Raw genomic sequence first — 25,434 nt, 5'->3', positions numbered from 1 at the left:
ACAGTGCCGGACTGGCTCAAAAAAGCCCTTCGGGCCTGCCTTCGGGCGTTATATGAAGAAATTTTTCAAAAGGCCCATCGTTGCCATTTCTTCATACAAAAATCTAAAGGCCCTTCGGGAATCGCCCGAACGCCCATAGGGCCAGTGCGGCACTGACTTTTAACTGATAGTATTACATTCATTATTATTTATTATTATTCATAAATAGACAGACACATATTATATAGTTATCTTTATGTTCTTATTATAATGCAAGTTTTGTTTTCATTTTTCAAAAATTTTGTTTTTGCAATTCCACAACAATCCTCAACTGTTCACTGATAGGTATGCTACGTTTAGATTAGGACACTCAAATTTTACATTTTTTATCGAACTGAGTTGATTTCACGCAAAGTATATGAACACTGAGCACTCTCAGCGGATCAGAGAAAATACGGATCCCGACTTTCAGGTGAATTCATTTTTGTAATGTTGAACATCATCATATTTCCTTGTGACAAATGTTACAAGATTAGATTAGAATAAGTGGTTGGAAAATTATCCTGCACGTAAGGCTCAGATGGACCCGGTTGTGCGTTTCCACTGTAGTTTTAAAAGAATAACACCCATACTCCTGTAGCTTTTATCTATTTACACATAGGTGTCGCCACCAACTGTTAATTATTACTGATTATGATTATCTATTTAGACATAGATGTCGCTTGTGATTGTGAATGTTTTCTTGTTGACATAGGACATAGCGGCGGATTGAACAGTTTAAATATTTCACAAAAAACACAAAATAACAGAGAAATGATAAGTTGGTAAGCCTGTGGCAAGAAGGAGCATGTCGAAAAATTGGCACCTCTCTTGAGAGAATTCGTATGTAATTCTCTCCCATACCGTACACAATTTTTTACCACAGATTCCTTCTATCTCACCACAGGCGTACCAACTTATCATTCTCTGCAAAATAATGAATGGTCAACGCTGCTAGAAGAAGTCTGAACAAAGTCCGGGCCGGAATGTGAAATTTAGAAGAAGAAGAAATCTGAGTCGTCAATAATTTTGTTTTCAAACCGAAATGACTCTGTGATATTTTCATGCAAGTGCAATTAGCTAGTTAAAATGTTTAGTTAATACGTTGATGGTAAATTAACGATAGAAATTTAGGAATAATTCGAGACTTTAATTCAACTTTTGTGCTATTAATTACAGCCTGATGATTTGCTCTGAATAAACAGAGCGAAATATTGCACCAAAATTAAAACTGTTTTTTCAATCCGCCGCAATATCCCATGTCACCAAGAAAACATTGTGCGATCACGGCAAAGTAAATTGAAAACATGTGATTGTCAATTATATCTTGACGTTTCTGGTCAGGATTCTTTCTTTCGAATTAATGTTGTTACAATTTTTCGATAGGACCCATTAGCTTACACATTAGCTACCCTAACCATTTCTAGATTAGGTAAAAACCTTTGAATACTTTCGACGCCAGGAGTTGAACCCGGGACATATTGGATATGAGTTTATTCGAGGGGTCACGCACTTCTTCAAATTTAATCCATTTAATCAAAGAAATACATGGGATTAAATGGATTTAAATCCATTTAATCCCGAGTGCGTCACCCCTCGAGTTTATTGATGTACCGATTGAGCTAGCTTGGAGTCCAAGGCTTGGACTCTGTAACTAATGTTGTTGCACATGCCAAATTTGAATGGAATCGAACTCATCTCACCACTAGCTGCAACTTGATGAAAACGATCTAGACATGTGTGCAACATAATGAAACCAAGATAAATATAGTGAGGAGGTAATGCCATATATAACCGAATCAGATGTGCGGTGGCACGAAAGTTCGATCCAAACGCCATCTCGTCCAAAAGCAAAAGCAAAAAATTGAAACAGAAAGTCAGGACACCTTATGTGAATCATAGTCAACCATTTTAAAAAGAGATGTCATTGGCATGTCATGTGCTAGGCCCCGCGTTTGAATGGCATTACCTCCACACTATATTATTACCTTGAACGAAACTAAATTCACTTGCGTAATTTGCGCATTTGCATTACCTTCAGCGTTTATATACTTTGGATTTCACGGTGAAATATTGTTATTGCCCACAAAGAAGAAAAAAGTTAGAAATTGCATTTTTATGGTGTTCTTTCAATTCACAGGAAATGCAATTTTCAACTTTTTCCCCGATGTAAACCCCAAAGTATATAAACACTGAAGGTGATGTAAATGCAAATCCCTACTTTCAGGTGAATTTTAGTTTCGTTATGTTGCGCACATGTTGAATTCGTTTGCGTCAAGTTGCAACCTCCTACAAACTTAACAGGTGCAACAACATTCGAAACAAGAAAATCTGACACTATCAACACTACAAAAATAAATTTACCTGAAAGTCGGGATCGATAATTTCTCTGATCCGCAGAGCACAATTTTTCTCTCCTGAATTGTCAAAAATTTATTGGCTATAATGGTGAAATCCACAGAACATTTATTTTCTTAAATTTTATCCCCATTCGCTTTAAAAATTTATGAATATTCGAAAATTTTATCGAAAGAACACTTTTTGGTAGTACGTTTGGAACAATAGGAACAACATGACCAATTTGCCACATATTTGATGTTGCAGTTGTAAGAAACATCATTGTTCTAAGACAATTCAAGTTTGGTACAATGATCAAAAATTGTTAAGATTCAACCAAAATGCTCCCAACTCTTACGAATTTAACTGGGGTAAATTCAAAAAATTAATTTCTGCGGCTTTCACGTTTTTTCACAGCCAACATATTTTTTGCACCATGAAATCCACCCAGTTCAAGAAAACGGTAAAATTGGGCAACTCAGTTTATTGATGGCTTTTTCCTCGCACTAGTGAAACTGTTTTTTTGACACATTCAAAGATACCTTTATCGAAGTGGTGTTGTTTTATGTAGTAAACGTGAATCTGCCGCCAAATTGAGCTGCGCGCAGGAGGGAAAATCGAAAACGATAAATTGAAACAAAACAAACTATTGTCTCCAGTCGCGAAAAAACCACAGTGACTAAGACCCGGATCGGGTTCGGGCAATACTCTCTCTAGCAACCAAACTCTCAGACCACGATGTAGTCTACATGTAAATTCCAAAGGCTACTTGATTCTTTCACCACCTTAATAAAAGTAGTTTGGTTGCTAGAGTTCTGGTTCGGGTCAACCTGTTTCAATTCAGATTGACCCGAACGTGAAATTTTCCTGATGGGTTCGGATTACCCGAAGCCTTTACACCATAAATCACAAATTTATTGGCGAAAAATTTCGGATTTCCCGAATCCGGCCTGATCCACCCTGAAAATTTCTGGTTCAGGTCAGACCGAACCCAAACCGTTCCGAGCATTAATTGGGACAGAATCGTAAAAATGTCGTAATTTTTACTGCATAATCTTTCAGCGTAACAAATAAAAAAAAAATGATTTTACATATTTTTAGATCTTATAGTTCTACTTCTTTCAATACATTGCAAATGTTTTACAAACTATTCACATATTTGAATCTTCGTAAGTGTAAGAAATTTGAAGTTCAAACTAAGACATTTTTGCGTTTACTGTCCAAACGATCTGCGTAAAAACCTTTACTCACTGCTCCTCCACAAAATGAGTCACTACTTCATCGACATGAGTTTTAAAACTAATTTCCTGGGGGCTTACAAGTAAAATGACTTAGATTACTATTTGGGCATTCGACTAGGGCTACAAATTTTAGCCTTGGAAGTGTCTAGTGGGTAATGGAAAAATGATTATCGCAAAATGGGAATCGCAAAAAGCTATAAGCAACAAATGTTTCGTACGATTTTGTCTTACCCCACACGATGTCTAGTGAGACAAAACTTACGAAACTTATTGCAAAATGTTTTCTTTGTTACAAATTCAATTCTTTTTATTAGTGGAGTGCATAATCATAAAGAAAAGCGTTTCGCTCATATTTCACGTAAAAACTGATTTTATGATAATAAAGCAGGAGCATGAAATAATATTTCATTTCATCGTCAAGAATTCGCGAATGGTAACATAAGCCAATTTAAAAATGTACTGCGAAAAAAAAGCACAGAGGTAAAAACGTGCGTACAGCTTTGTCAGAAGGAAAATTGCCGCCAAGTGTGAACGTTACGTTTATATACAGCAGTATTTATTAAACACAAGCTGGGGAAAAATATCCAGAAATTATTCCTTTTGCTATTGAAAGAGCCCTTGTTAAAGGTGATAAATTTAAAGTAATAATTCAAATTTTTTTTTACAATTTATATCTTCCTTTATCCCGATTTAGGATGTAACTTTTGTTTTTTGGTGAATGAAAAGTCATATCCTCTGCAGGATGAAGTTTTATGAGGAAAAGACGTGTTTGAAACAGGCATTGTCGGTACATTCATAACAAAAGAAACCATTCGTGAATTTCGGATGGAAAATCAGGTTTAGCGATTATTCGACATTAAAATGTTCTAGGTAGGACTGATAAGTTTACTGAAATTTTTTGCATCACACCGAATTAGATATGTGCCCGTTCACTTTTTCTTCAATCGGCGCAATGCCAATGCACTTGCACTCTTCAGAAGACTTTTAGCTTTTAGCAAAGAATAATTTTTTTGAAGTTTAAGTTTTTTCTTAAAACGACAAAAACTTTTCGGTGCAAACGCTATAACTTTTAGCTTTGCATCCAGCCGATTTATTTCAACTACAGTGGGTTTTTTTTAGTTCTGAACATATTTCTTAAAATTCTAAAAGTCGTCGATGTTCCCAGTCAATTAAGTGTTTCCAGGTTATGATATTTTGGCGCAAAATTTGAAAATCTATTAGCAAAATATCTTGTACTGGGAATCACTTAATGACTGGGAACATCGATGACCTTTAATTCTCTGATAAATCTAAAATTGAGTTTTCTAAAGGTAAACAAACTGTAAAAAAAATTTATTTTGTCGATCACTATCGAAAAGTCTTCTGTAACGTGCATTGATCTAGGGAGCATCACGACGATCGAAGGAAAAGTTATCGGCGCCCATGTCTAGACTAGACCGAATTCTCTAAGTACTGCTGCATGCTCTAGATGTAGTGCTATTGCCCTCACTTCGTTGGAGAAAAAAAAACATTTTCAATTAACACAGCTATAGACGATTCTTTTGTAGAAAAGGGCATAACGATCTTATACTCTTTCTAATTTAAACTTTAAAACGACTATACATATTGCATTTGAAGTGTTGCATTGAAGTGTCGCATAAAATCGTTATGTTCTTCTCTCAATTGAGATGCATCGCAGACGTCTTAGATACAATTTTCCAATTAATTTTTTTAAACTACTTTTTATCGAAGGACGTAAGATCGAATTGGAAATATGCCGTTATTTTGCTGGAGTAAGCGTAATCATAATTGTGTAAAACTTAGAAAAACTGTCTAACAAATTGATGTTTTTCTTTCGTTGAGAAAGACGGTTAATCACAACTCGCAGATATGAAAAACATGGTGTGCATCTCTGGAAGAAAAAAGGAAATTCCAACTCGAGCGATCGGTTTAACGAGGGGACAAAATGGGTAATTCCAACAAGAGCGAAAAGCGTAATATTAAACTTCCCCAACCCAATTTGTCTGCTAAAAACCAAATATTTTTCATTCCACGGGCGGACCAACATGTACCCTTACTACTAACGCTACTTCAAAATTAAATGCATATGAGTATAGGTTGCACTAGTTACTTAACGTTTGCTACAGTTCTTTTTTCTTCCATTTTTATTTTGTTTCCTTTTTTCGAAGTAAAACTGTGTTTGCTATACCAGTTTGTGATTTCAGTCGAAAAGGGAAATTAGGGCAATAAAAGTGCATATTGCATATTCATTCCAATGCGTTATTTATGCATTGAATGGTGGTAATACAATCCGTTCAATTTGTGGGGTAATTTAATTGTAACGGATATAGTTTCCAGAGCTTTTATCGAACGTTTTCCAATATGCTTGCCTTTGCATCGACCTGTTCAAATAATTTGAAAATGTACTTGATGGACATCAACATTATCGTTGTGTGTACACAACATAACTACCATTCCATTTCATCTCTCTTCTCTTTTAGCTGAATTTTTCTTCGAACACAATTTAATTGAATTTTTTTTTATACATCACAACGACCTCAATAATTGAATGCCAACGGCAATGGTAGTACATAGGCAATTGATTTTCGATTGTTCTAAATGTTTTGTCTGCTGACACATGAATAATTTTGTTATGTGACGAATGTGAGTAAATTGGCGATTATTGCATAGTAATTGTGCGTAAGCAATTTCCATTTCCTTTCGATTTTTATGGCAACAATTGCCATAAATAATAATTCGACAAAGCATTCCTTACGGTGAAATAAATTTGAAAATACGTGTATGTCCAACTTTGTGGTGGCTAACCACACACACTGGCCACGAGTGGTTGAGTTTAGGAACAAATTGAAATTTATTTCAATTATGATTCGCTAGACCTATTCATGTGCAAATCGGTATAGTGTTCGATAGAGCACTGTATCGAGTACCACTGTCGCCATGGCCTGATGAGAAATGTTGTTTTTGAACTGCGTATTAAAGCAAAACGTCGAAAGACGTCTTCAATTTTCTCAAAGATCGAAACAGTGGTCGAAAGGTCTTACGTGAAATTTGAATTTATCTGGTCTCCCTCACCCTACGCGCTCTGGCCACGAACAAAAACCCTTGAAATGCAAACTTTATTCACTAGTTTACCCAATAACTATTTTCTCAACTTAGTGCCGGAATATGAAAATTTCGTTGGCGCTTTTTGAGAAATACACTGTACCGTGATAATAGTATGTTGTGTTACAAGTATTGTAATGTTGATTTTTTCACCACTACAGCGGCAAACTCTCAAAACCCAGCCACTACTGAGAGTTTTAAATAAATCCACATAACATTCCATTCTCTCTCCTCTGATAGAGAACAGTTTTCATTATTATTGTGGAAACGGCGACCAAAACGGAGTAACTGTGAATCGGTCTTTAATAATGTGGAGTCAAAGTAGAATGATTATGATCAAAGAACTGATGTAAAAACACTCGCCTTGCTCTCGTTGGAATTTCTCAGCAGACAAATAAATTATTTAAAATATTTAATTATCCCAATATTCATTTAATCGAACACACAAAACATTTCCAAACAGTTATTCCAATTACGTAGCGAATCAGTCGGGTCAAAAATGTATTGGAATCTGGCCTGTGAACTATTCTGAAAGTGCACAAATTGAAACTGTACAGAAATTTCGTTCATTTTACATAACATATACAGGATCATTCAATTCGAATTCAATCCAAACTGGGGTAACTGTTTCACGTTAAGGCAAATCGAAATAAAGGTCAACATCGAAATATTCACTATTTACTTGCTCTGGAAGACGACTGTCCCACTTAAATTTATAATGCCGTAATGTCGCATAAGAAATGTCGATTGAAAATTAACATTGATTTAACAAGTCATTTTGCCAGAAATAGAATTGTTATATAGGTCGATGTCTTGACTAGAGCTTACGCGATTGAAGCTGTTTTTTACCCCTATTTCCTTGGCGATATTTTAAAATGGGGTTTAGCAACGGCAGTGAAGTTTATATCTACAGAAAAAAGTGTTGTTATTTCAGATCATATTCCAAGTTAAATCCAATTATTCTCCGACCATTGTATAAGATGTACATTGTTCTTCCGGTTTCTGTCTACTGCCAAGGCTCATAAATACGAAGCAAAAATAAACTTTTTTGTTGGATATATCCCTTAGCGAAATTAATTTTTGAATCATTAAATCAAAATTTTACTACACTAACATTGGAACTTTTGACTAAGAAATCTCGAATAAACAACCCATCACTTTCCTAAGAAAATACACTCAAGTTGTGCAAAGGAGAGATCATGAGAGAGGGGGGGAGAGAGAGAAAAAAGATTGGAAAATTTGATTATAAAATGTTTTTCGGGTTTGGTTGAACCAATATTTTCCTTTTGTTTCCTGATTTTGAAAAAGGTTAAATCCAATTTACCGTTTGAAGAAAAAAATAAATAAATTTCATTAAATAAAATATTATGTTGTGAGTGGTGAATCGGTCGGTATAATAATTGACAGTGAATTTCTATGTCAAAGTTTTACACAAATGAATTCTTAATAAGCTTTTACCTCTCGGCAACAGGATTTTCCATATCTTTCGTCTGCACCACCGCTCCCGTCAAAGTAATAAATAATGAAAGAGAAAAGTTGTGCGCTAATACCTTTCTCGGTACACACGTTTCCTCGATTGTTTCTCATTTGCTCCTTATTAAGGCCGAATCCTACTTAACATTACAACATTTTGTTTTTCAAATTTTAACTTTACATTCTGCTCCACTATCACCGTATCCGGGGAAAACATTATCATAGGAAATTATTTTGTTGTTGATAGCCCGCAGATAGGAAGCTAAATGATGGTGATGTCCGTACAATGGACTGTCTAGGCTTACACGGTAGGGTATCCGTAAGTTTCGGAATTGAACTACTTGGAATATTTTGACGAACATGATTATTTCTATTACTAACACTACAGCTACTGCTACTGCAGTCTTCATATATTCGGAGATCTTGCGGACAGTTTTGCAAGATGTTCGTTGTATTGTCTTTATAATATTGTGATTCATCATATGGTGTTATGTATTCGCCATTTTCCAACACGGCTGTCGTGTTCTGGTGAGCTATTTTTGGTTGACTGTACGGCAGTAGATCGGGTGGAAATCGGGCGTCATGCTGTTCGTACATACACTTCTGATGGTTGGGTGAAAGGAGTAGGCCATTCGAATGATCTTTTGTTTTTTCAAATGAGACAACATCTGGAAAAAAAATTGTTTTTTTTAAAATTATTTTTAGCTTTTTTATGTGAAGAATACTGCTTTCTCATTGAGGTATTTGTATTTGGGTCAATAGATGAACAAAAAATAAATCAAGTCACCATTCGATTCGTTGGACATGCTGTAGGAGAACAAACAACGAAGATGAATAAATGCTTGAGAGGCAGTTAAAATATCGCGTTGAAGTGTACACACGTACAGATACTTGAACAAACCACGACGGTAACTCTACTTGGTGCTAAGTTACCTGCTCCAGTAGTGTGTTCCATATAACGCAGTTGAATAAGTCGTTATTACCTCAATTCTATAAATATCGTTTCGACTTCACAATTAACGGATTACATACGGTTAGTATGAATCGAATGTAAACATCCCCTATCTAGCTGATATTGCAATTTTTTGAACCTGATTGGAGAATTGATTGCAAGGATTTGTTAATGAAAGGTCACGTATTACTATTTCTATTAATTTTTTTAAAGAGAAACCTGATTTGCTTATATTTACTTGAAAAACCGAACGAAAAACCAAGTTTTCGAATTCACAATTCAAATAGTGGCTACTACTGTAAGATCAAAAACGAAAAACCGAAAATCAATTGCTCACTGTTTGATTATGTGAATCTGTTTTAATTTCAAATTTGTAATTCTTATCAAATAGGTGTACTAAGCGAAAGACCAAACGTAAGACCGACCATTAATCCGTTCACCATATTTTGAGTCTATTATCAATTTATTATAATCCGCCTTTAAATTTTGTACATAATGAAGTTGACCGTCTACTATCAGAATGCCCAAGGGCTCAAAACGAAAACGTACTATTTCAAATCCAATGTTCTATCTAACGATTATGACATTATTATTTTGTGTGAGACGTGGCTGACGATCGATTACAATGATTCAGAGTTGTTCGATGACAGGTATACCGTGTATCGTCAGGATCGTGATCGCATAGCTACAGGCAAGAAGGACGGCGGAGGGTGTCTGATTGCTGTGAAGAGTAAATACTACTCATCAAGGGTTACCGATTGGGAACTAGATAATGAGGACATCTGGATATCGATAGATCAGCTCAACGGCGGTAAAATTTATTTTAACGTTCGTTATATCAACTGCAGAAGCTCTTTTGATGTGTACGATGTGCATCTTACCAAGATCAATGAGATTTTTAATGTAATTAAGCCGAATGGTACCTTTCTGTTAGTGGGCGACTTCAACTTAGCCGACTCTATCACTTGGACAGAAGAACCTGATGGTACCTGTAGTGCTCGTGACGTAGTTGGTAACATCGCTGAATCATTTGTCGACGTGCTCTCGTTAACTAATCTCAGTCAGTTTAATTCGAAGCGTAATGTAAATGATAGAACGTTGGATTTGGTGTTGTCTAATCTTGATTCTGACAAAATTATTATTGACACCGATAATGATTCTATTACTCGCATATAATTCTATAGGCTGTTAATGTCATTGTTCGATTCAATTCCGACAGTGAAGAGTGCAGTGAAAAGCTACCCGTGTTGGTTCTCGTATGATCTGATAAAGATGCTAAAACAGAAGATAAGAGCGAGAACCAAATTCATGCGTTCTAAGAGTCCGCTGGACTATGCCTTGTTTGCTAATTTGAGAAAAGAATTCAAAGCGCGAAACAAGCTGTGTGAGGAGGCTTATGTCAACGACATTGAAGACAAGATCACTACCAACACAAAAGCTTTCTTCTCCTATACTAAGTCCTTGAAAAAAACCAATTCTATTCCAAATCAAGTTTATTTTCGATCAGAAATAGCTGAAGATCGGGAGTCTGTATGCAACTTGTTTGCGAAGTATTTCTCTAGTGTTTTCCAACATGCTACCTACCATGAGTTTGTTGTGAATCAGATAGCTCCGAATTTTTATTTTACCGATGTTACAGTTGAGGAGGTTAAGCTGATACTCGATAAGCTCAATCATTACAAGGTGTCAAGTCCTGATAACATTCCGTCAATTTTCTATAAGAGATTGTCTCCGTCTGTCAGTTTACCGTTATCAATTATCTTCAATAAATCGGTCCGTGAAGGCTCGTTTCCGTTAGCCTGGAAAGTTAGTAACGTGACGCCAGTTTATAAGTCTGGAAAACGGTCAGATGTGTGTAATTACCGTCCGATAAGCATACTGGCAGCTGCTTCAAAGGTTTTCGAGAGAATTGTCTTCAATAAAGTTTATCAACATGTGAAAGATTATATTACACCAGCGCAGCATGGCTTCGTGACTGGTAAATCGACTCTTACGAATTTACTAGAGTTTGCTACACGAGTCACTGACTCGATTTTGGACGGTGGCCAGTTTGACGTCATATTTACAGATTTCTCGAAAGCCTTTGATCAGGTTTCTCACGGGTTGTTGCTTCTAAAGCTACAGAACTTTGGAATTAAGTCAATTACGTTGCAATGGTTTCGATCATATCTTTTCGGAAGAACCCAATGTGTCGTGATTGGAGGGGGTAAATCGGATAGTATTATGCCGACATCCGGGGTTCCGCAAGGATCGATACTAGGGCCTCTCTTGTTTTTACTCTTTATTAATGATTTGCCAGACATCTTCACTTCATCTAGCTCGTTATTCGCCGACGACAACAAAATCTTTCGAAAAATCGAGTGCTTGGCAGACGGAACTAGCTTGCAATCGGACATCTCATCTTTTTCGGAATGGTGTGATAGCAATAATCTAAATCTCAACCCAGAAAAGTGCTCGGCGCTGTCGGTAACCTGCAAACCGCAACCGATCAACTATCAATACTCCATAAAGGATAAGCCGATAGAAAAGAAGACAATCAAAAAGGATCTCGGTGTCACGTTTGATAGTAAAGAAAGCTTCGCTGCTCACGTCAATGAAATCACGAAAAAGTCGTATCAATTGATTGGATTTATCTTTAGAAGTACTCAGAGCTTCAAACGTCCGGCTAGCCTGATCAAGCTTTATAACACGTATGTTCGGAGCAGACTGGAGTACTGTAGTACAATCTGGAACCCCTATTATGTGAAATATAAAGAACAAATCGAGAAGGTGCAACGTAAATTTACGAGGTTGCTGTATTATCGTTTCAACTGGATTAAACCCGACTATCAAACTAGACTGGAACACTTGAAAATGAAGTCATTAGAAACCCGTCGCCTTGAGCTAGATGAAATGGTCTTGTACAAACTGGTTCATGGAAGAATTGCCACTAGTCTGTCGTCGCGCATCAAACCTCAAGTACCTCAACGGTTTACTCGGCAAAGTCGTCTTCACCTATTCTGCCTTTCTACGCCATCGTCGAACATACAGCTTAATTCACCAGTATACCGCATGCAGCACCACCATAATATCTATTTCCGGCTCAACGACATTTTCAATTCGTCTTATAACGAATATAAGTCAATGGTTAAGGGACTGTACCCGTTTTAGAATTTCCCCGTCATGTCCATATACTTTTTTTCAATTTCTAAATTTTTAATTTTCTTCCTAATCTTTTAGATTTTACTGTATCAACTTTCTAGTTATAATTTAAGTTAAGTTCGATGTATAATTGGGCTTCGGCCTGTTCGTTGGAACTATAAATAAATAAATAAATAAATAAAAATAAATAAACCAATTGAGACTGGGAAAATTAAATATGTTTTGAGTGAAACCGCAGCATTTCTGAGAAATCAAAAGTCCAACAAAATATTATGCCGTTAAGGGAATTCCACCTAGAGAGGAAATTTCGAAAAATAATTACGTAAAATATGTGGTCCCAACATGAAATAGATCAAGTCCGAGTAACTGTAAATCTAAACACTGACAGCTACACCGTCATCCATAGAGAACCCTAACCTCAACTACAGTGAACGACATCTCAAATGTCTCACTGTCATTTTTTTCAGAGAATGTCATTGTGAATTTGCAATGACACAATAAAATTCTCAGAAAAATTTAACAGTGAGACATTTGAGATGTCGTTCACTGTATGTGAGAAAAAATGAAATAATTGAGATGCCGTTTAATTTTGTGTTTTTTTCGGATCTACAAAAACGTATAATTTAATATATTTCCAATGTATAAAAGGTGAAATTATGATTGTTTCTTGTATAGGTTTCTTCCATCGTACGGTAAAAATGAATTTTGACAGGCCGAAACAACCGACCGTCATCCACAGAAGCAAACATAGCCGCAACTTAAACAAATTGGTTCGTTAAAACTTCAAAGTGAGGTTGTGTTGGCTTCTCTGTGGATGACGATTGACATTTTGAACGGCCTTGGAAGAAACCTATGGCGTAAGTGTTTAAGCTCATTATTTTACAAGAAAACCATTAAAACATTTGTTTCTATTTTCAAACATGAGCAAAGTGTCTGCTCATTTTCACTGCACATACGTTGAGGTTAGGGTTCTCTGTGGATGATTTTTGACATTTCGAATAACCTTGGACTTGATTGGTATGTGTTTGCCGACTTAATTCAGAGGGCAAATTGAACTATCAAAAGCGTCAACGCATTCATGTATTGGTGTAAAATAATACGAAATGTGTATCTTATACAAACTGATGTTGGGACCACATTTCGTCGTACAAATTTCCTCTCTAGGTATAATTACTCTTAGGGGTCAAGGGTGACGAGTTATTACTTTGTTGTTACTAAACAAATTCATACGTTCAGTTAATCCCAACCAAATTTGTGATGTAATTTTCTTCAGCTGTTTCACTATTCAATTCGCTCGCTGAAACACGTATAGTAGGGGTGTCCAAAAAACTAAAGTGCCAAAATGTTTGGGGCGCAGGGCAGAAAATCATTCTATATGGTCCCCTGATAAAAAGTGTCTATGGGACCGACTCAATCCGAATTGATTTAGGGGTCGCTCATTGACGAAGTATGTGAAAAATAGCCAAAATCGTTTGCAAACCAGGTTTTTAGAAAAAAAATTATTTTGGACTGATGATGAAGAGTGTTGTTAGGACATCTTAGTTTATATTAGTGTAAAATCATCACGAGAAAACACTTTTCAACTTTTCCCGTGTATCGGCACCTACTGTGTCCAGGCAGTGCTTGTCAAAGATCAGATTCATAGCGTATATTCTGAGAGCGAGTCCTTATCGGTGACGACCAAAACCCAAAAAATTATTATGTGGAAATGGTCTGCGTAACGAGGGCTTCAAGGTAATGCAAAAAAAAGTTTCATTATTTCAGATTTGTTTAATATTTTTCAGATTAAACTAATTACTCGGCATCCCCGGCGAACTTTGGTGAGTTGCATTAGACGTCCACGCAAAGGATCCGATCTCTTTTTGTCATTTCTTGATAGCTTACCATGTAACCATTCAAAATAAACCAAATTTGTCAGAAGGTACAGACTAAGTCGACTTCGATGAGACCTAATGTGTGCCCATGTCGCATTTCTCGAAAATTTCAGTAAGAAAAAATTTGACTTACAAGTTTAACGTTTAAATGTCCGGAGATATCTTCGAAAAACCGTAAAGCACTTATTGGGCCACAGCTCGGGAGGGGTCGATCCAAAATCACTCATCTTCGAACTTAGCCTGTCTTTTGACATTACCAAACGGGAAAAAAAAGAATTTTCAAAATCGGATGCGTTTTACTCAAGTTATCGTGCAGACAGACAGACGGACAGACGGACGGACAGACGGACAGACAGACGGACAATTTTTCGCGGATTTGGCATCTCTAGACAACCACAATAGGTTTCCCCTTACTCAGGGAGTCCAATTCGACGTGTTACAAACGTATGCGTAAACCTATAAGACCCCAGTACTTCGTACGGGTCTAAAAATATTCATGGGGTGTATGCAAAATAACAGAATGTTTTAATGTGAAGCGGTGCTTTAACCACGTAGCTAAAAATTGCAAACGAAAGAAGACATGCTTGAAATGTGTCGGTCAACATATATTGAGGGATTGTAAATCGAAGGGTTCAGAGTGTGTAAACTGCAACAGCGCAATCAACAAACTGCAAGTAAAAATTGATGTAAACCATCCTGCTTGGAGCAAAAACAGTGTGCGACATGTAAAAATAAGATCGACATGGAGAGAAGGCATATATCGTATGTAAATACTGGATTTATTGTACGAATTAAAAATAACTAGGGGCAATTCGGGAGGTGTGGCTATCGAGGCCTGCTTATCTATGAAATTTCGACAATCCCAACGGTTTCCTGTGTCCTAACAGTTTTGACGAAAAAAATCCAACATTGTAATCAGTGCCTTAGCTGGGGGATACTATGAGTATGAAACTTATGAAAAACAGTTGTTCTTCGATTTCTCCGTACAAAAATTATTTTTCCGGCTATGAGCCCGCCCTGAAAATCATGTCTGCCTACGTGCCTGGTTGTAATTCAATTCGATTCATTCAGTTTTCATAATTCAGTACACTGTGATAAATGACATGTAATACACCATATGGACGTGAATATAGGACTAACGTCTTCAAACGTTCACACTCAGACTTTAAAGTTTCATAAAAATGCCTAGTAAAAATATCAAGCCTCCAAATCGTTGGTCGTAGTACTTGCAGCACGTCATTTTCTATCGACGCAAAACCGCATTCTTATAATTAAAATAGAAGGTCAATCGATGCTAGTGTCTTTAAGACACAGCCAACACAAGAATTCGTCGCTTCTGATTGTCGGCAATTTATCACCCACATTGACGACTTCGAAACCAGATTCAGACTATTTACACTGTTCTACATATCTCAATTTTTATCCCAGAGACTCTATTCATCATTAAAATTAATATTTTTCCTTTGTTTCCACTGATTGAAATTTTTAATTAGCACAGCATGTATACAGCTATACACAGTGCTCTAAGCATAACGGTTTTTCGCTGTGTTCTTTTCATCCCAAAAAGAGAGAAAATCCATCGAATCGTTCCATCAAAAATAATTTGCCATGATTTTAAGCCATCCATCTTTAGCATAATACCGTCTTGAATATCCATCTAATGTATAACTTCCTTAGTAAACTGTCTAAATTTAAGACAATCCATTTAATAATTTCTCAACGTAAAACAGATTCAATGTACACGAGTAATGTGTATAACTACCCGAAAAGCTTAAAACACCTGCTTGCGATGATTAATTTTAGAAATTGTTTTCTTATTTTTCTTTACGCTACTTTCACTTTAATCCATTAACTAATTGCGAAACACGTTTTATATTAGATACGACTATACAACACCGGGCAAAAGCCATTGAAAATGATTTTTTGTCTTTTAATTCAACAGACGACAAAAAATCCTACGCTTGCAGAGTACAAAATGTTAATTCATTATTTGTATAAAATATACCGACGAATGATAATACGGTTTTCGAAAAACTAATTTTCATCTTTTCTTTTATTATAAAAATATACCACCGAGAATGACTGACATTGCTCTGCTCATTATTGCTCCATCTAATAAAGTGTACACAATTTTAATTAAGATACTGACTGGTGTACATATTATAGTCTCTACGATCTGCAAATAATATATTATGGACATAAGGACACATTAGAATACAATGGTCGTAAATATTAGTATAGTGTTCAAAGAGGTGAATTTTTCACAACAAAAACATATAAAGGTTCGGGGAAGAAAACAAAATGGGAGAAAACAGACATTTCCAATCCAGAACTGTCATCAGACAAAGCGTCAACAAAATGTCATGGCGTTCTGAGTGACTACTTCCTGACTATGACTATTCATAACGATTTCATGAGTGCGTGGCGGGAATAACCGTTTTTCATAACCAAAACAAAGTTACAGTTACAAAGAGAGAAAACTCTTGTTCACCCAACGCCATATTCCACAACGAGTCGAGAAAAAAAGGTTGTCGTGATTCACTGATGGAAAGTAATACAATTGCTAAAAGTTTCCTATGTACAGAATGATCACCAGCTGAATATCACTAGCTGGTGTACAAACAAATAGGACATTCGATATTTTTAACGTTGCGAATTGGTAATGGATCGTACGAAATGGAAAGAAGTTGGAGAGGCCTACATCCAGCAGTGGATAGAAACAGGCTGAAAAAGAAGAAAGAAGAAGAAGAATTGGTAACGGACTATTAGAATATCTACACAGAAAGCGAATGAAATAAAAATCATCTTGCCCAGCCGCGGATTTGAACACGGGATCTCTCGATTATGAGTCGATAGCTCTAGCGCCAAAGCCACGGGTTCAGACAAAATGATATTTACTTCGAACGCCTTTATGTTGTGTAGAGTGCTAGATTGAATGTGTAGTGTAAGTGTGGTGTGTGAACATAGATATTACATTAGGCTTTGTGTATGAAATTGTAAACAATTCAAAGACAACCTACACACAGTGCATTTCTACGTTAAACGTCATCTACGTATGAATGAAGTAAACACATTGTTAAGAATGTGTTTTGATTGTTTATCATACAATAAGTGTGTGTTGGTAGATCCAGCTGGTGATATTCAGCTGGTGCTCATTCTGCACATAGGAAACTTTTAACAGTTGTAAGTAGCTACATCAAATGCCTTTACCAAATTTAATAAATTTCATAGATCTTAAGTATTTCGCGACAATACCAAAATAACATTTGAATGGCCAGAAGAAATAAATTTGGGATTCGTTCAATGGACGCATGCGTTGATCTAAGAAAAAGGCTTAAGTTAATACTACACGAATAGAATGTAATATACTGCATTCAATTTAATGAATTTAACAGCCAGATCGTTCCGTTATATTGTTAGGAAAAACCGAGGGGCAAACCACTCAAAAGAGTTGCACGCGGAAGAAATAAATAATAAATGTTTTTAAACGATTACTTGAAGTACAAATAGTAAACACTGTTCACTTAACTTTATTATATTGTTAAAAGAGCAAAACAAAAATGTTTCAACAAGACATATTCTTTTTGACATTCTCTTTTAATATTATATAGCTGACAGCTGTCAGCAGAGTAGTATTTTGTTTGAAAACTTTTTCCAAATTTTTACAGTGCCAAAATTTATATGATAAACTGTCTACTTTCAGTGCTCTATTGAGAGTAATGCTTATGCTCAAAGTGCCTTGAATATATGCTTTTTTTTTGACAAAAGTAGAACAATCAAGAGGAGAAAAATTAATGTCCACTCATTGATTTTGCAATCGACATCGCTGAAATCAATGGTATTTGTCGATAATTTACCGATCAGCGTTGTAAATTTTACCCTTAACGGTCCCATTGAATATTTTTATCGGTACCGAGGGGTAATCACTGATTTACTAGCTCAGTAAATCACGGTAAATCACGGTAAATCACGGTAAATCACAGTAAATCAAGTAAATCAAAAATGAAGTTTCTACTAAATTTGAATCTATTTACTTCAATTTGTATTAGTTCATGAAATTTATCCTATATGTTTACGGCCACGATACTTCGAAATGTAATCCAGTGACAATTAAAAAATTTTCAAAAAATTTTCAAAATTTTTTGTGATTTACCGTGATTTATTTGATTTACTGATTTACTAGTGATTACCCCCTTGATCGGTACTTATGGACGAAGCTGTGATATGAGTGTTCTATAGCCACTGAAGATGCGATCCGATGTGAATCGCGAAATATTTGGCTTTTAAAATAAAGATTTTCACACTGAGCTACATCGTTTTCCTGAATAGGAAATAAACAAAAAGTTGGTACTTAGAAACATCGATATCGATAGTTTATAATATCTTTATCGGTAAAGTTTAATGTTTTTCCGAGGGGCAAACCACTCAAAAGAGTTGCAAATGAGTTGCAAAGAGTTGCACACGAAAAAAAAGAATTGCAACGAAGTTGCACGTTAAAAAAAAGAGTTGCATCGGAGTTGCACGTTAAAAAAAAGAGTTGCGTCGGAGGTGAACGCTCAAAATGAGTTTCAAAAGAGTTGCATTTTAGAATAAAAGAAAGAGTTGCACCCGGAAGAAATAAATAATAAATGTTTACTTGTTTATTGTAGAGTTAAAAGAGCGAAAAAAGATAATGTAAAAATTTGTATGTAAAAGTCCAGTAAAACTAGGAATGAACCTAGCATTTAAGTAAAATCAAAGAAGGCACACTCATTTCGACATTTTCTTTCAGCATAGCCTTTGATAAAATCAACGCACTTCAAGTAAAAATTCTTCGAGTGACAGCTGTCAGCCTGCTACGTAGAGTACTATTTTGTTTCAACAATTTTTCCAATTTTTTACAGTGCCTACATTTATATGATACACTGCCCACTTTCAGTGATCTACTGAGAGTACTGTTCATGCTTAACGTGCCTTGGTTATATGATCGTTTTTGACACAATTAGGTTCCAAACAAATATTTTTTTTTTCTTCGATGCAGAACATTATTATAAGACACTTTGCTTCGTATTATATGCCAAAAAAATGTTTACTTTTTTTTATAAACCATTTTGAAAACCCAAAAAATAACGAAAAAAACGAATTGACGAAACGAAATACACTCCGGAGTGTATTCCGATTCGAATTTTCATGGTTTTTTGCGTGTTCAAAGTGTTCTATAAAAAAAATTAATCATTTTTTTGGCATATAATACGAAGCAAAGTATCTTATAATAATGTTCTGCACCGAAGAAAAATAAAAAAAATATTTGTTTGGAACCTAATTAGAACAATCAATATAAGAAAAATTAAATTTAAATGCCCCACCATTGGCTTTGCAATCCACGTCGTTGGAATCAATGGGATTTGCCGATTCGTTGTAAAATTTAGTCTGTTATCGGCCGCATTGGATACTTTTATCGGTACTGAGCAACATCAATATCGGCAAAGTTTAATGTTTTCCATTTTCTTCTTGTTTTTAACAAATATTGTTGATTGTCTTTACATTTTTTGGACTAAAACTAGTTAAATGCGAAAAGAGTTGCAAATGAGTTGCACAGAAAAAGAGTTGCAAATGAGTTGCAAATCGAGTAGTTTGCCCCTCGGGAAAAACTTATTTCTGGATGAAATAATTGCCTTGCACTACAGTACAATAAACGTAACTAAAAATTTGGAAAATATTCATATGAATCATTCCATCGTCTCGAAATTCCACAGAATTTGAGGAGAAAACCAAGGTAAATATAGTAGTTACCTTGGAGAAAACAAAAGAATTTCTGTTTATTTTTGTAGAATTCTGAGAATGTGATAAAATGAACTCAAATGAGCGACATTAATATTTAACAAAATTCGCTTGGTTAACTTGACTACTGTAGACTCTCACCGAACAATCTATTGCAGAGGTTCTTAAAATGCAGTTAGACATTTTTAGTTTATTGTCGAGTAACGGCGCTACGAAAAGATTAAACTTTTTCATGGTTCAAATAAATCGATAAAATTTGGAGTATTTTTTTATAAACAAATGTTTATTGGAAGTGAATGAATTTTAATTATTAAAATTTTCGGATAATTGAATTAATGAAGTATTTGAAAAGCTTCAACAATAAAATGTGCGGCCATATAAATTCTTTATGGATTTCGAATCAACCGAAAGTTTAAATTCCACCATGCTTTTCACGCAAGCGATATGTGATAAATAAACTATTTAGTGTTATTCCATGATTTATTATAGAGCCGAAGCAAAACTAAAGTTTCCGATGTGAATACACTATGGTGGTGAATGGAATGCAGACCTCCCACACCTCCTAAAATTCTTAAATTTTCAAAAATCCTCCAATAATCTCCTAAAATATCAAAAATTAGGATCAATATCAATGAAATCAGTGGATAAATTGAAAATTGAAAATAAATTGAAAAATTCTGCCTGCGCGTTTTATTGTTATTGAAGAGAAATCATTTTTGGAAAATATTAATTATCGATTTGAAACTGCATTCTGCAGAATGATAGCGTTATTTGATCCTGGATTGACATGCCGTCAGTCCACATGATTTTTGTTAAATAATTTTCACAAAAAAATCAATAAAATACCTCATTTCGCTGAGGTTGACGCATTCTACGAATGAACGCAAAAGTTTTATCAACAAAAAATTGAGCCAAAATATTTTAGAAAGAAAATTTAACAAAAAAAATTGTGTTACAAAGCAAGGGAGCCGGGTTAAGCAGCTCAGAAACGTGAAGGAGACAAGCGATGGCTTTATCGGAATTTGGTTTCGAATTTCTATTTCGTCCCAGCTTGCATCAACACTTTGGGTTCAATTGGTGACGACGGCCTAAAGCTCATCAAGCGCATCGGCGAATTAATGGAGAATGTCACAGGTGAAAAGTGATAGTTTCTTACTCCAGCAAATCAGAGTTACAATACAAAGAGGCAACGCATTACATTTTAGGAACCGCACCATCAGAGTGCAATTTGGAGGAAATCTATTATTTATGAGAAGTGCAACGCGAAGCGAACGCTTTAAATTCAATTTCTAATCAATTATTTTTGCAATTTTCATTTGTTTTTTTTTCATTTCGTTTTCTGTTTTAAAGTAGCGACCAGTGATTCCTCCCGTTCTGTGATATTTTTACATTTACTTAGTAATAGGTTCCTTTTCGTGATAAAAACGAGCTACTTTCATGAATAATAGTAATTTTTAATAGTCACTAGATGTGATGTTATCAAACGGGCAGAGCGAATTTGATAATCACATCGTGTGACAAAAACTTCCACTTTCGCAACGTGTTGCATACAACGTTTTCTGCAACCAGTTGCGAAAAATGAACTTTTGAAATGCAAAACATAACTCTACCTTTAACATACATTCTACTGTATCAACGAAATATGGTATGAACGATCAAGTAGACTGCATTTATGTACGCTCCAAAAATTGGTTTTTATTTACTGTTAATGGTTCAGATGTTCAGGAGGAGTGGTGAAAAGTGAATCTATTTCACCACTAGTGACGAAAAGCATATATATGAAAATCCATTTCACCACTAGTGGTGAAAAGTAAAACATAGAAAACCAGAGAAAAAAAGGCCCTTCTATAGCCACCCAAATCACACATGAAAAAGTTCAGTTTTCGCAGCGCAGTTGCAGAAAGAGACTTATTGTACTCCTGATGTTTAATAAGTGTGGATCAGCTTCAGGAACAGTTATAAAGTGTAGATTACTGGATCACATCCATTGAACATATAATGTACATCTATTGCGTACGTGACCCTAGTTCGTCCGTGGCCCTACTCTTACCGTAAGCCTACTGCGCCTGTAAAGTAAAATTACGTCTTTAAAATTGCGCATAGCGCAATTACGAAGCCCCGTACGACGTTCCTTTCAAATGTAACACAAATTTCGAATTGACCTAAAATTTTCTCAGTCCTAGGACCCAAACTTAAATTTTTTCAACAATTAACGTATAAATAAACAATTTACTGATAAATATGCTAGTATATAGCTCAAAATAACTATTCATATCGTTATATAGCTCAATATAGCTGTATATATTTATATAAAGATATCCATATTTGGGATCCTTGAAACACCCCACACACATAACCAATCACTTCCCACTGATCAGTGACTTTGTAATTATCATTATCACCGATTTATATTGTTTTTACAAAAATCCAAAATGGCGGCCGACGGCCATTTTGTTAGGAGGTGGAAAGTTGTACGGCTGCTTTACATTCGTTAGTACCTTTCAAACAAAAAAAAATCATGAAATTCGGTCAAATTTTACTCGAGATATTAACGAAAAACACCATCTTCACTGTACTGCCGAGTAGCCACATATAAGCTCACAAGAGACCTAGCACATGCTCCGGTAAACCGAATTTCATAAACTTTTTTTTCCCTGATTGGTACTGTCAATACCTATATAAAAAAATTCAAAATCCATCTAAATCCGTTCAAATTTGGCCAGCCGAATTCCTTCAATTACACACGGCATCGTAATCCTATAAGCCCCTTTGTACTTCGTACATGGCTAAAAATAGTCATTAAACGTTCGGAAGTCCAGACACAAGAGGCTATTTTCCGATGTACATTTCGTGGGACAAATTGTTAACTGGGATCGTGGTAACAAAAGTTGCCGACATTTCTTTATTTATAGCTTTTACCAATGTAGAATATTTTGACTTATAAATTATACTTTATTTGCGCAAACTGTCTAATAAGGTCACTATGATGATTTTCAATTCTAATTATAATTTGACGTAAAACTTGAAAATTCTAGTTAACTTCTCCCAATACATCGTATATGGAGGGTCAACTTATAATTTTTAAGTTTTTCATCAAATTATGTGTATTTAAGGACATTTCGAGTGATTTTCTGTTGTAAGTCGCTCGAAGTGGTTGGCCATTGCAATAATTAGTTACCGCATGGGTAGCAAAAATGAAGTGAGTTGAGTATTACAGAGGAGGGTACCTCAGTTTTTAGATTAGGATCTAATACTTCTAAACTAACTAACACTATGGATGAGTTCTGGGCTCATTTTGAAATCTAAAGTCAAATGAATTTTTCAAGTACTGGAACTGGTCGGATCGAGTGCGATTCCAAAACATTTCTAGTAAAAATTCTAAAATCCGTTTCAATGAACTCGCATTATATCCCAGCACAATTACTTCACAATCGTGAATTTTTAAATGATATACTTGCCGAATCCGGGGACTCAATAAAGCAATTTGCCTGAATGTCCTAAGTCGAACACAAAAGCATGATTGACGGTGAGTATGTAATTGAAAGCGAAAATAAATTTGGTAAAATGCCTTTAGTGGAAAGAAGTAAAATAGGGAAAAAATATAGGGAAGAAGAAATAATCACTCACCTGACGCAAATTTATCGCCCAATAAAGCGCATTTAATTTCATGCGTATCGTTTCCAATTATCTCGGATTTTTCCGCATGAATAAAATCGTTTGATGATTGCTGTAGCGGTTGATGCTGCTGATGTGGCTGCTGTTGCTTTTGTATTTCGAAATCGGTTGTGCCATTGGCCATCAGTGTTCCATTATTGAACGAATTCATTTTAATCGTTTCAAATTGTTTTTTATTGTCGAGATCCTGCTTGGCAAGCTTTTTGAATTTTCGACAATAGCAACAAGTGATCATCAGTCCGATGAATGACACAACGAACAGACCGACAACCAATAGACACACAATGAACAAAAAATTATTGGAAAGAAATAGATTTTCATTTAGATTTCGTTGTACTGTAAGTACAATGTCTACGTTCGCTTTGCCGGCCGCATTTTCCGCTATACAGGAATACGTGCCTTCGTCGCTTTTCTTTACACCAACAATTGTTAGGTCGGATGTCAGCAGTTCCATTGAATCACGTTGATTTGATTCCGAATTGTTTTTGATGAAAATACGTTTCGGATAATTTGAAAACGAATGTCGATTAAAACTCCATGTAATGAAGGTATTTGGTGATGAATGGACACGACATGATAAAGTCACATTTTCTTTTGATGAATTTATCGTTGTACCATCAGGTAATGGTGACAATATTTCAGGCTTACATGCAAAAGCATTGGTCGATACATCACTCCATAGGGTGCCACGTAAATTTATTGGATGATAACAATCTGTCGGTGGTGTATACAAGTTTTGCTGAAACGTAAAGTCACGAAATGATTTCAATTCGCATGAACAATTCCAAGGATTCAATTTTAACGATAAGCTTGTCAATTTGTCAAGGTCGGCGAAAATTTTTCGATTCATTGTAGTAAAACGATTCCCATCTAAATAGATTTGCGATAACACTGGCAAATTGGTGAAAGCTTTCGGTTCAATTTTCACCAGCAAATTGTCTTTCAATTCGATTTTGTGTAAAAATTTCAAATTTCGAAATAGTCCGTCGTCCAGTTTTTCCAACTTATTGTTGTTCAGCATGAGCGCCCTTAATTTCACCAAATTCACAAAAGTTCCACGTTGCAACGTTCGTATCAAATTGAACGACAAATCAAGTTCAATTAATATCTCCAGTCCCTTTAAACTGTCCCTTCCGAGTACTTTAAGTGTGGAATTTCGTATGAATAATTTATGTAAATTACGTAAATCGGTGGTTACAAATTCCCCATTATGCAGTTCCGGAATGATATTCGACGACATATCCAACACTTGAATTTCCGGACTCAAATCGATGGGCACTCGTGCTATTGATGCATTCTTACAATCTGCAGTCTTTTTACCGGAATTCCATTTGCATTTGCATGGACCACATTTAACCAACCAATCTGTTCGAACTAAAGTTACTGCAAAGTTTATTGCACAAACAAGAAAAACTAATTTTCTCAAGTTGTTCATATTTTTTTGTTCTCTTCTTTGGTATATGTACGATTCGGTTGCAGTTGTATGCTGTTGTTATCGATTTCGGTTCGGTTTTAGTCCTTCTTTGTATCTGGTGGATTTTGCTGTTTTTTGCTTTTTTCGTGTAGTTTGCACGTGGCACATTTGAAGTATAGTCAATCTGAAAACAAAAATGAAATTGGGCTTCAGCTAAAAAAATAAACTTTACTTATTCATGCGTTTTTTTGTGTTCGGGGAGGGTGGTTAGTTGGTTGGTTTCGTTGAATATTTCATGAAAATTGATTTTTTTTTTTCATTTAGTAAGACTAAACTATAAGAATTTATTACATTCATTTATATAGCGTTCGTTTAACTGATTAGTCAAACAATATAACAAAAAACAGTCGAACAGGTATAACAAACTGAATATGTGTGTGTATATAG

General features: G+C 35.4%; 1 protein-coding gene across 1 annotated transcript; it reads right to left on the bottom strand.

Moving 5' to 3' along the window:
• Positions 1-7,632: 7,632 nt before the first annotated feature.
• On the bottom strand, positions 7,633-25,163 carry LOC119067004 (leucine-rich repeat-containing protein 24). Its single transcript, XM_037169731.1, has 2 exons — positions 23,526-25,163; positions 7,633-8,839 (listed from the first exon to the last, which is right to left on the bottom strand). Exons 1-2 carry the CDS (start codon positions 25,006-25,008, stop codon positions 8,391-8,393), a joined length of 1,932 nt encoding a protein of 643 aa, XP_037025626.1. The 5' UTR covers positions 25,009-25,163; the 3' UTR covers positions 7,633-8,390.
• Between the last annotated feature and the right edge of the window lie 271 nt (positions 25,164-25,434).

Source organism: Bradysia coprophila (genome assembly GCF_014529535.1).
Source record: "Bradysia coprophila strain Holo2 chromosome X unlocalized genomic scaffold, BU_Bcop_v1 contig_117, whole genome shotgun sequence".
NCBI classification, from domain to species: Eukaryota; Metazoa; Arthropoda; class Insecta; order Diptera; family Sciaridae; genus Bradysia; species Bradysia coprophila.
The sequence above is the reverse complement of the archived record's forward strand: the minus strand, read 5'-3'. Positions and strand labels throughout refer to the sequence as shown.

Excerpts from the sequence above, each read along its gene's own strand:
- LOC119067004 (XM_037169731.1), bottom strand. The coding sequence starts at position 25,008 with ATGAACAACTTGAGAAAATTAGTTTTTCTTGTTTGTGCAATAAACTTT. Across the intron at positions 8,840-23,525 it reads GGGCGATAAATTTGCGTCAG|ATGTTGTCTCATTTGAAAAA; the intron begins GTGAGTGATTAT and ends TTTTTTTTCCAG.